Source organism: Salarias fasciatus, chromosome 23 (genome assembly GCF_902148845.1).
Source record: "Salarias fasciatus chromosome 23, fSalaFa1.1, whole genome shotgun sequence".
Classification (NCBI taxonomy): domain Eukaryota; kingdom Metazoa; phylum Chordata; class Actinopteri; order Blenniiformes; family Blenniidae; genus Salarias; species Salarias fasciatus.
The window spans coordinates 10,728,895-10,740,711 of NC_043766.1; the positions used below are offsets into that span (position 1 = coordinate 10,728,895).

The 11,817-nt window shown below is 38.7% G+C and overlaps 1 protein-coding gene across 1 annotated transcript in view; it reads left to right on the forward strand.

The window, feature by feature from the left end:
- The first annotated feature begins 3,183 nt into the window (after positions 1-3,183).
- Positions 3,184-11,817, forward strand: part of psmd1 (proteasome 26S subunit, non-ATPase 1) — a 34,554-nt gene continuing 25,920 nt past the window's right edge. The window contains exons 1-16 of the mRNA XM_030083055.1: positions 3,184-3,340; positions 4,642-4,685; positions 4,874-4,947; positions 6,795-6,964; positions 7,143-7,351; positions 8,153-8,296; positions 8,588-8,808; positions 9,137-9,197; positions 9,296-9,430; positions 9,572-9,660; positions 9,766-9,844; positions 9,933-10,106; positions 10,312-10,423; positions 10,641-10,837; positions 11,064-11,159; positions 11,737-11,801. Coding sequence (XP_029938915.1) covers positions 3,325-3,340; positions 4,642-4,685; positions 4,874-4,947; positions 6,795-6,964; positions 7,143-7,351; positions 8,153-8,296; positions 8,588-8,808; positions 9,137-9,197; positions 9,296-9,430; positions 9,572-9,660; positions 9,766-9,844; positions 9,933-10,106; positions 10,312-10,423; positions 10,641-10,837; positions 11,064-11,159; positions 11,737-11,801 — 1,886 coding nt within the window. The 5' untranslated portion in view covers positions 3,184-3,324. The remainder of the gene's footprint in view (positions 3,341-4,641; positions 4,686-4,873; positions 4,948-6,794; positions 6,965-7,142; positions 7,352-8,152; positions 8,297-8,587; positions 8,809-9,136; positions 9,198-9,295; positions 9,431-9,571; positions 9,661-9,765; positions 9,845-9,932; positions 10,107-10,311; positions 10,424-10,640; positions 10,838-11,063; positions 11,160-11,736; positions 11,802-11,817) is intronic.

Consider the following 11,817-nt stretch of genomic DNA (forward strand, 5'->3'; position numbering starts at 1 on the left):
TGCTACCACACTGTGCTGAAAAAGTCCTTACCTGACTCATTCCACATAACATGAAGGAATTTCGCTCCTCCTCAGTATTCTTAGAAAGAAGAGACGCTGCTGGACCTTTTCGATGTTATGGGTGGTGTTCACAGACAGTCCACTCCAGGTCCTCCAAGATGTGCAAGCCATGAAACTTATATGGTGACCCATTCCACATCCTCCTTGTTGATGTTCATGCGTGAGTAACTTCTTTTGTCTTCTTGGCAGTGTTGAGGTTGAGGTGATTGTTACTGCACCAGGCCACCAGTGCTGGGACCTCCTCCCTGTAAGGTGTCTCATAACTGTTGTTGATGAGCCTCACAATGGTTTTATCATCTCAAACTTTGATGAGGATGTTGGAATCATGAGTAGCAGCACAGTCATAAATGTACAGTGCATAAAAGACTGGACTCAGCACACAGTCCTGAGAAATGCTAGTTTTGAGGACGATGGTTGAGGATGTGGAGGTGCCGATTCTAACATGCTGGGATCTGTTAGTCAGAAAGTCCTTGGTCCACAGACAAAGAGAGGTTTGGTAGTGTCTGCAGTTTGTTGATGAGTCTGCTGGGGTTCACAGAGTTAAATGTCAAGCTGAAGTCAACAAACAGCATCCTCATGTGTTGGGGATTTCAATGTGCCTGAGAGTGGTATGGAGGGTGGTGTTGTATGTGGATGTAGTTGCCTTGTGTGTAAATTCATGTTGATGAAAGCCAGGTGGGATGTGGGCCTTGACATGCTGTAACACCCATCTCTCCATACATTTCATGATCACAGCTGTCAGAGCCTCAGGCCGGTAATCATTCAGCCCTGTGATGGCAGAGGATTTAGGCATCAGGATTATGGTGGGACTTTTCAGGCTGGTGGGGACTCTGTGGCTTGTTGCATTTACAGATGTTAGAGAATTCTGCAGCAAACTGATGAGCACAAGATTTAAGCATCTATGCTGCACACGGTCCTGGTGCTTTCCTGGTGTCGATGCCATGCAGGACTTGTATAACCATCGGTGACTCAGAGGTTAGTACTCTCGCTTCACAGCCAGAGGTCATAGGCTCAAACGTAGACAGGACCTTTGTTTGGAGATAGCATGATCTCCCTATGAGTGCATGTGAGTCCCCTGGTTTAGCCTGGCATGCCAGACTGACTTTATTTATTATTTATGTGTTACACACATATATAATGACATGTATCCCCATGTATCTCTGATCATGGAGAGACAGTCTGGCGTGCCAGGCTACCCCTGGTGTGGGTTTCCTTCCATGGTCCAAAAACATAAGTTGCCAGTAGATGTGAGTGTGTTGTCAGCATTGATGGGCAGTGAAGCTTTATTATAGTTAGATTACTTTTTCTAAAGTAAGGAATTAAAATTCCAGTTACAAGAATTGAATTACTGTAACTTTCCTGAAAGCAGCCTGTGTTACTGCTTTACCAAACTCCCACTGTAGACTTGGAAACTTTTAATTATTTCATTTCTGTATTTTATTTTGTGGATGCTGGAAGGATCCCCACCATTATTTATGTTATTTTTGCATTTCATTTAGTTTAAATGTATACACACAAAAGAACAGGAATATGCAGAAATACAAGTTACTGAAGAACAACATAATTTTCTTAAAATATGGTGAATGCAATGGGCAAAAAGTTAAAAGATCAAAACTAACAAAATGTTTGAAAAGGACCCTTTAACATTTGATTAAAATTTATATGACGGAATATGCTTAAGGAATAGAATTAGGCTGAAATGTCTATTGAGCTGTAGCGTGTTCAAGTTGTGTATCATGTTTTTTGAAAATTAAGTAAAGCATTAAAGCAACTAATTACTTTTGAAAATAAGTAATCAGTAAAGACTAAAGATTAAATTAAACTTTATATTATTACAGCGATCTAAACGGGCGACCACCAGTCGCATTTTGAGTGAATGTAATCATTAGATGCTACTGAATACGTTCACATGGTCTTTATCATGGCTACCGTGCGCGGTGGCGCGGTCCTGCTGTGCCCGACTCCCCGCCCATGCGCGACACCGGCGAAGAGCAAGACGCATTTGGTGCGCTGCACGTTTGTCGTCCCATAGCTGTCCAAAATTAAGTAAACTCTTCCAAAGTGGCAACCTGCGCAGCACTGTCTGAGGGGGAGGAGCGGTAGAGTGAGGCAATGTCAGATTAAATTTTGTGTAATCACTCTGGAAGAGCCAATAATCAAACTGCTATCACATGATTCATCAATGATTTCTGCTTCTGATCATTGATTAGTCAGTGTTGACAGACAGGACAAAACTTCACAAAAGGCTAACAAAGACTGAAAAATTATTCATTATTATTTCATTTTTTTAATGCAGTACAACAATAAACAGATTTTCCTACAAACAGCTCAATGCCACAACTGATGTTCCCATGTCAGTGGAAACAGAGGGAATGTCTCATTTCAGTTCTGCCCCTGTGATGGAAAGTCAGATGTAGCTCTATTGTTTTTCATATAAATAGTTCTAGACTTTAAATATTTGCAGCATTTGCAACATCACCATCTACCAGACGGATCCTTTGTCTGCTCTTGTGGTTCTGACATCCATTGTTACTTATTAAATTGAACCATGAGTCTTCACTGTGGCCATTATATTAAGTTCTTGGTAGTTATAGGGATCTACATAATGCTATTTCACCCTCTGCTGAATGTATAATGAGCTGCAATAGACTACATTTCAGCAATTTAAATTTCTATATTCCTATGGTTATTTTGGTAGAAGTAAAGTAATGCAAAAGTAGTGTAACGTATTACAATTCAGACACAGCAATATCTTAAGTAACTAATTACTTTAATACCGCAGTAATTGACATTGTATTACATTTTGGAAGTAACTTGCGCAACACTGTTAAAGAGGAACCGACGGTCAATGTTGCCCGGACCAATGTGGCGGGCGCGATGACGTAAGTCTCTCCGCAAAACAAGCTGTTTCACGGTATACTCATATTGAAAATGCCTGTCTATAATTTTGGGGGAAAAACTCAATAACGCCAACACATTCTCCAAAAAACCCTTTAATGCCATAATAGAGAGAAGACCTACCTACAGTCACGCAGAACATTTCTAACAGGACTTTAAGTATCTTTCTGTACAGGCAAAAAAAAAGGGCCACCTCCCGGGTCCTGTAACCTGGGACAAAAAGAAGTTAGCAGCTCCGTGCGGTGTGTACGGCGTAGCAGTTCTTCAACCAGTCCCATTTTCTTTTCTTCTAACTAAGGTCTTACAAACATTCACACTCAAGCCACGATCGTGAGGTTGACGAGCTGACTACGAAAAAGGCCAGTCATGATAACATCTGCCGGTAAGTAGCAGGGAGCGTCTTTATTTTGTAGCTGTCACTTCAGCTAGCCTGCCATTGAATTAGCTGAGTCACACGGCTAATGTGGCGGATGTCCGTTTATTCAGTAACGGCTAACAATACAAAAAAAGAAAATAATATTGATCTTAATAGCGATATGTTTGTATCGTACTTTGAATTTACACGCAAATCTTTTATTTTAAACTATCGAGGTTGTTAAGTCGTAATGCAAACACTTTTAGTGTCGAGTAAATTGTACTATCGGAATTTTCCACAGTAATCCGAGGCATCTTCGCACTGTTTATCAGATTATTTGTTTGTATACACCCTCAAAGTTCCGATTTATTCTATTGTTTTAAACAGTCTTGTTTATTTTGCGTGGTATCAATGCAATACCTACGTAATATCGTTCATAAACGCTATAGCTCAATCTTTTAGATAACCTAAAAAAAATTGATATTTAGATAAACTTTTAATATCGCGCTGTTTTTCAGAGATGGTTATTCCTTCGTGATGTATGACTTGAAGCTGTTTTATATGCTGTTGTCAAAATAATAGTGTGACCAGTAGGTGAAGCAAGCTAAGTCATCTCGCGGCTTGAGGAGTAAAATGCAATGAACATACAGTAAACAATACCATCATTGTTTTAAAACAGTATACATATCGTCTCTAATTTCCTAGTGTTCTGCATTCTTTAGTTTTTTTTTTTTCTTGATTTTGTGTTTTTTGTAATCTGGTGCGCCACACATTTTAAGAAACTAGACGAAGCAAAGCAGTCCCGTGAGGAAGAAAGATCCAACATTTCCTGATAGTTTTAAAATCTGTGACAGTTTTAGAATATTTATAGTGCAGGACTAATCAGCAGCTACTATAAAAGCTGTGTTAGGGTATTGCTAATAAATGAGACTCACCTGTTATTAATTCCAATGATTAATTTACACCTCCGCAGCACTTTGCATGTTTAATAGAATAATAATAATAAGACATAATATAATTGTTTGTTCAAACTATTTGAGCTTGTCTATGCTTTTCACTTATATGTTGATCAGATCACATATTATAGCAAATCAGCCAGGACAGTCAGAACTACTACATACTTTCTTGCCACTTAACTATTTAACATGTAGGTGGAGACAGCATGGTCTCCAAGAGATAATATCAATACTGTATATCATACATTTTCTTTATATAACTTTGTGTATGGTATAAGAAATGTTTCAAGTAAAATGTAAGGTCTGTTGTAACTTGTAAATTTTAAGTACCAGTATTAATCACTCCCTCTTTTCTTTTTTTTCCCCATATAGCTGGGATTATTTCACTCCTTGATGAGGAGGAACCACAACTCAAGGTAACACTTGATTGAAAAAGTAATTTATTAGATGTCTAAAGATATGTGGCATGTTTTTGGTAATATGTGTTAACCTCTCTGTAAAGTTGCCTGTCTCTGTTCTCATATTAACCATTAACTAGTGTGATTAACATTCATCAAAAAAAGTGTAATAAAATGGGGAACTTCAATTGTGCTTTCATTCACAGGAGTTTGCTCTGCACAAGCTAGACTCCATTGTAAATGACTTCTGGGCTGAGATTTCAGGATCTGTTGATAAGATGTGAGTAACGTTTATCACTCTCAACTTGCACTTTGTGGATTCTGAGACTTTCTGAGCAATTTTGCATCAACACCAGTTTTATAATTCTCATGCAGCAGATCATGTGAAAAAAGCAGCACAGAAGATGAAGAACAATTTGGAAATAAACAAAGAACAAGCTAATCAGTCTCTAGGAATTCCCAGTGTTGAGATTACAACAACTAATGCAAATTCAACCAATCTCTGTGAATCACCACAACTTTTCTGCCATTTTGGCAGTCACCAGTGCAAACGTATTGCACATACTTCACCAAATTAACTGAATTCACTTTGTTTATGGTTTGAAGAAGCATGATGAAGAAATATGCCATTCCAATGTCTTTCCGGGCGCTTTCACACCAGCCCTTTGTTCTTCAGGAGCCTGAGATCATTTCAGGGACTTGCTGGGAAAGCTTGTTTCCATTGGGCATGTGTGAAAGCTCCCCTCCTCTTGAAACTGGCTCTTGGCTTCCCTGCAAGATTTTACAGTGGCTGAAGCGAGCGGACATGACGTTAGAGCGCAACGCATTGCTCGCATAAACAAAGCCAACAACAAGAGTCATATGAAGCAGATTCACAAAAAAAAAAAAAAGTTGGATAATCCCAACTTCCGCTTTTATTCCAGACCAATCAATGAGCTGGGTTGCTTCTTCAACAGGCTCTCTGGTCTCTCTGATCAGTGTTCATTTCAGGCAACCGCACCCCCAAACAAGCAGCTCTTGTAATTGCATGTGAGGCAATGGGGAATAAAAAGGCCCACAAAATCCTGAAGGGACAGACTAATGTCATTTTGTATATGATTAAATCACTTTGCATGTTCACTTTCAATGCATGTAAATGGGACTTTGAATTTAATTCCAAAAAAATGGTTAATCCTGCTCTGAATTGTTCATGTGAACACCTGAAGTCTTTAACTTCAACATTGAATAAACCAGACAGTTTATTCTCATTATAAAGTGGAATTGTATCTCAATTAGACATGTAAACCTTCTATTTCACCCCAACTTTATTCTGGAGGTTCTACTTTTTCACTGGTTGTACGATGACTCAATATTCCAAGGTGGCGTTTCAACTCGTACAGAGCTAAATTGTTTAATGGGAGCCACAGAAGAAATGGATATAATGAAAAGACTGGATGGATGGTCGCATAACAATGTGGACATTTTTAAAGCTATAGCAACACAGTTCATCGAGAGAGAGAAAAATCAGCAGCAACATGCTTTGTTTTCTTCCAGTGGACAAGTACATCACATCCACCCCTGTCCAATGAGAACACTTCACAGCCCCCACCGTTAAAGAGGATTTAATCCTTCATTTTTCACATGTAAACACGAAGCTCACAAATGTAATTCCACCAAAAATTCAGATTGGGGGATCTCTAGTTATAGCTGTAAACATCAGTAATTGTTTAAATTTTTTTTGTCAGCTGAAAGTTCATTTTCCTCATACTTTTATTAAAGCTAGGTTTAGTGTTAAGTTGTCAAATGTTGATACATGTATGACAATGTTGTGTTTGATACAGGAAAAAAGATAGGTGTTTCAAGTATTTCAGCTTGAACGTTGTTTTGTATTTTTTTTCATTTCAAATGAGATATACATCGACCCCAGCACAGCAGTGTATTTTGAAGTGATTTATGACAAAAATTGTATTTTTTGAGCTGAGCTACTTTTTCACTGGTTGTAATTTACAATTTTACTATATGCAGTTTCATTACAAAAACATATTTGTAAGTTTTGTCTAGTTTTTTGTTTGTTGTTTTTTTATTTTTATTTATTTTTTGTTTTGCCTCTTGTAAAATGCACTTGTCTCTCTTCCTGTCTCCTTGCAGCGAGGTCCTTTATGAGGATGAGACTTTTCGGAGCAGGGCATTTGCTGCTTTGGTGGCCTCCAAGGTTTTTTATCACCTTGGAGCTTTTGAGGAATCCCTAAACTATGCTCTTGGTGCTGGAGATCTCTTCAGTGTCACAGATGACTCGGAGTATGTGGAAACCATCATTGGTGAGTGACTGACCACAAAGAGTGCTGCTGTGTTGCTGCTGTCTTGTTTTCATTACCATTAAAGACCAGTGTTTTTTCTCACGCTTTTTTTTTTTTTTGTGGGAAAATACAATGCAAACATTTCTTTTACAATATCTCTGAATTGAGGAATTTACACACCTTTTTTTGCCTGTTGCAGCAAAATGCATTGACCACTACACCAAGCTGCGGGTGGAGAATGCCGAGCTCCCTGAGGATGAGGAGAAGAAGAGCATTGACCCCCGTTTGGAGGGCATTGTCAATAAGATGTTCCTGCGTTGCCTGGATGATCACAAGTATAAACAGGCCATTGGCATTGCCTTGGAGACCAGACGTCTTGACATGTTTGAAAAAACCATATTAGAATCGGTAAGTGTTTTTTTTTTTTTTTTTTTTTTTTTAATGTCTGTTTTGCATAATATCTCCTGTTAGCTTTAAAATAAAAGTAATATAAAATAAGGAAACTTCTATGTCATTTATGTTCATGCCTTTGTTTTGATCATGTAAATTATTTTGTCTGATAGACTTGTCTGTTTGACTTATTAGATGTTAGTATCATATAATTGTGATTGATTGTATTTCATTATTAACCGGAAAACATTCAGGAGCACTCGATGTAGACAGTCGCCAGGTCACTATTCACGACATCAAATCAACCTTTATTTGTATAGCACTTTTTATACTATTTTGAAAACAACAGAATGCTTTAAAGCATTTAAAATCATTGCAAGATAAACAAAACATTGCAACATGAAACCAAAAAGCTCATCCCTCTCACCCTCCACAAAAGCAATTTTGGTGACCAAAAAATACGCTGGTTTGGTCTCCAGTTATTTTGTTTTGGTTTCCTGGACTCCAAATTCCCAGTTTTAGCCAAAAATCATAGAGTTGAACTGTCAATCACGTGAGCTTCATGGGCAGGCCTCAATATTACCATGAGTGGTGTATGAAATTAAAGTATACTACGCATCTACATCTGGCACACACAGACAGATAATTACACTTTAATGCATACAGGACACATAAAGCAGAATTCATATTAACGCATGTTGGTTGTCCCCCCCAAAACAAAAAAAAAAAAAAAAACATTTGGGCCACCGGACCTCTCGGCTTTAAATCAAGCTCTGTTCATTATTTTGAACTTTTTTTCTCACTTTTCTTTTTCTACAGAATGATGTGAGTGGCCTCCTTGCCTACAGCTTGAAGGTGTGCATGTCCCTGATGCAGAACAAGAAGTTCCGTAACGAAGTATTGCGGGTTCTTGTCAAACTCTACATGAACTTGGAAAAGCCTGATTTCATCAATGTTTGTCAGGTAAGCTACTAAACTGTGATAAACAGCTTTTTAATTATTTATTCCTAATGCTCTCTTTTTATATATTATTTACACTGATTTTGCTTTTTTTTTGTGTGTGTTGTGCAAGGAATTCTTGCACATTCAAACTTTTGTCAGTAAATGTGTGCAAGCATTCCCGTGATGTTTCATGTACTAAATTGTTTGGGAAATAACAACAATGCAACTTATGGTTTATACAGCAGATAACAGAGAGAGAGATTTTTCAAAACTGAAAAAATATCCCTGTTGTTTCTGTCCCTCCCACTTCAGTGCCTGATATTCCTAGACGACCCACAGGCTGTGAGTGATATCCTTGAAAAGCTTGTGAAGGAGGACAACCTGCTGATGGCCTACCAGATCTGCTTTGACCTGTATGAAAGTGCCAGTCAGCAGTTCCTCTCATCTGTCATCCAGAACTTGCACACTGTAGGAACACCTATTCCTGCAGTTCCTGGATCCACAAATACAGGCACTGTGCCCACACCAGACAGGTACGCAAAGATATCACAATTTCTTTGGGCTTTTCCTTTCAGTCATTGGACAGGCTATTAAAACATTCTGTTTCATGAAGTTGAACTGTGTGATTAATAATTTAGCGATCAGCCTTCCATCCCTTAACTTCTTCCTTGCAAATGTTTTAACATTCAGATAAATAAGTCCCCTAAAATGATTTCACCTTTGTTACATTTGAATTTGAATACTTTATTATACAATGTGCATCATGCGATCTCTTAGGAGAACTAAATGTGCATTACTAGTCAGCAGTTAAGCTCCTTTTGTTAATGTGTGTACACTGATGTGTGTGTTTTCATGTTACAGTGAAGCAATGGAGACAGATGACAAGGCTGGCAGTTCCCCTGCTGGAAAACCAGCAGAAACGGTTTGTTTTTTGACACTTGCATTTTACCATATGTGTCTAAATGGAGCAATTTGAGTTTGATTGTGCAATCAATGTTCTTTGTCTTTATTTATTTGTAGAAAGAGAAAGATGAGCCAAAAGACCAAAATGCCAAGATGATTAAGATCCTCAGTGGGGAGATGGCCATTGAGCTGCACCTGCAATTCCTAATTCGAAATAACAACACGGATCTGATGATTCTTAAAAACACAAAGGTAATGTGATTTAATAAATATGAAATAATTGCTTGTTAAATACAAATGAATGTGAAAAATTGTTTGGAAATGAACAAGGTCACAAAGTCCGCAGTGACATTTTGACTTGAGTTTCAATTTTCATTCATCTCCTTGATCTAGGATGCGGTTCGAAATTCGGTGTGCCACACAGCGACGGTAATAGCCAACTCTTTCATGCACACGGGAACAACAAGTGACCAGTTCCTCAGGTAACTGTGCCATTTTGATTTTTAAAAGAAAAACAGATGTGACTGATGAAAACAACGTGTTTATTCCCATGTGCCTGACAAGTTTTTTCTTTTTTCTCCTTTTAGAGAAAACTTAGAATGGCTAGCAAGAGCCACCAACTGGGCAAAGTTTACAGCCACAGCTAGCCTGGGGGTTATTCACAAGGTAGGGTTATGGCAGGCAAAACAAGCTTAAAATCATATATTTCATGCTGTCGATTTCATTTGTATAAATGTAACGCTGTGGATTTCAGGGTCACGAGAAAGAGGCACTCCAGCTAATGGCGACCTACTTGCCCAAAGACACATCTCCTGGATCTGCATACCAGGAAGGAGGAGGCCTGTACGCTCTGGGACTTATTCATGCCAACCACGGTGGAGACATCATTGACTACCTGCTGAGTCAACTTAAGAATGCCAGCAATGATGTGAGCCTTTTTCATTGGTTGCTTTAAATGGCGATTTCTTTAGATACCTGCTAATGTTAAAGATTTTGGCGGACATCAGAGGAATCTGATTGATGAAGTCAGTGTGCCAGTTAACTAGTTGATGTTCTCCCTGACCTCTTTGATTCTTTGTTTGGTGTTTGTTTATATATAATTTTAACCCCCCCACCCCTCACTCTCCCCACAGATCGTCCGTCATGGCGGCGCTCTTGGCTTGGGTTTGGCTGCATTGGGAACAGCCAGGCAGGATGTTTATGACCTGCTCAAGTCAAACCTTTACCAGGATGATGCTGTAACTGGTGCGTAGATAACATCAATGAACAGAAAGATGCAGTTGAAATACTCTAATTAAATGAAAAAGCTTTGATGTAGTATAGTTTTTTTTTTTAGAATGATTTTCTGTTTTAAAAGCATGAATAAATAAATGTTTTATGAAATTTGTTGCTTATTCTTATGAGCATGTTATTTTTAAAAAACTAAAATTTAATTCTTAAAGTATTTTCTTCTATCTCCCAGGTGAGGCAGCCGGCTTGGCTTTGGGTCTGGTCATGCTGGGCTCTAAGTCAGCTCAGGCAATTGAAGACATGGTCGGCTACGCTCAAGAGACACAGCATGAGAAGATCTTGCGTGGCCTGGCAGTGGGAATTGCTCTAGTCATGTATGGGCGCATGGAGGAGGCTGATGCGCTCATTGAAAGCCTCTGCAGAGACAAGGTGTCACTGAAAACCACACCATTGATATGTTATGCTCTGTATGGTCACATTTTTAATACCCAGGCTTGTGTGTCTCTCATGTCTTGTCTGAGGCTCCTCCTCTGTAAAGTGTGTCAGAAACTCTTCTGTAAACTGTAGATTTGGGCAATGGTGCAAATTTTGTTGATTTAGTTTTGCATCTAGATGGAAAGACTCAAAACTTGCCTTTTCTCGCTGCTGATGCTAGGACCCCATCCTGAGGCGCTCCGGTATGTACACAGTGGGAATGGCCTACTGTGGCTCTGGGAACAATAAGGCTATCCGACGGCTTCTGCATGTCGCTGTAAGTGTTTTCTCTCATGACTGACCGAAGCATTTTCATTGTATCATTTTACGTCCACAATAGTGAAGCAGAATGCCATGAACTGATTAAACTGGCTGTGCAAGTAGTGCTCCTTAGTTTAGTGTTTTTTTACTAGGCTTTGTGATCCATTTTTATTTGCTGCTATAAATATGATTATTATTTGTAGCTATGTGTTGAGGTTTAGTAACAATCATCTTCAATGCCAGTAAGATTTTATTAAGTTGAATTTAAGAAGCGAAAATTTTTTTCATTAATTTTCAGAAGAAATCGTACAAAACTTAAGATTCAGAGGTAGAAACTGAAACATTTCATTGGGACATGCCAAATATATTGTTGAGAAAATTGATCGAAAGCAGCTGACTTTTTAGCCAACCCACTTTTTAGGGATGTGAACAATTTGCCCTCCAGGTGGCGCCTTGTGCAAGCTAACCAAATTCAAGTGTGAGATTGGAGTATTCTGCTTTCTGTGTAGTGCAAAAAACATTCTGTACATCATCATCAGTTTAATCTTAATATTAATTTTGCTCATTTGACTGTTGTTCTTATTGCATTTAAGGTAAGTGACGTCAATGACGATGTGAGAAGGGCAGCCGTCGAGTCCATTGGCTTCATCCTGTTCAGGTAGGAATCAGACTCA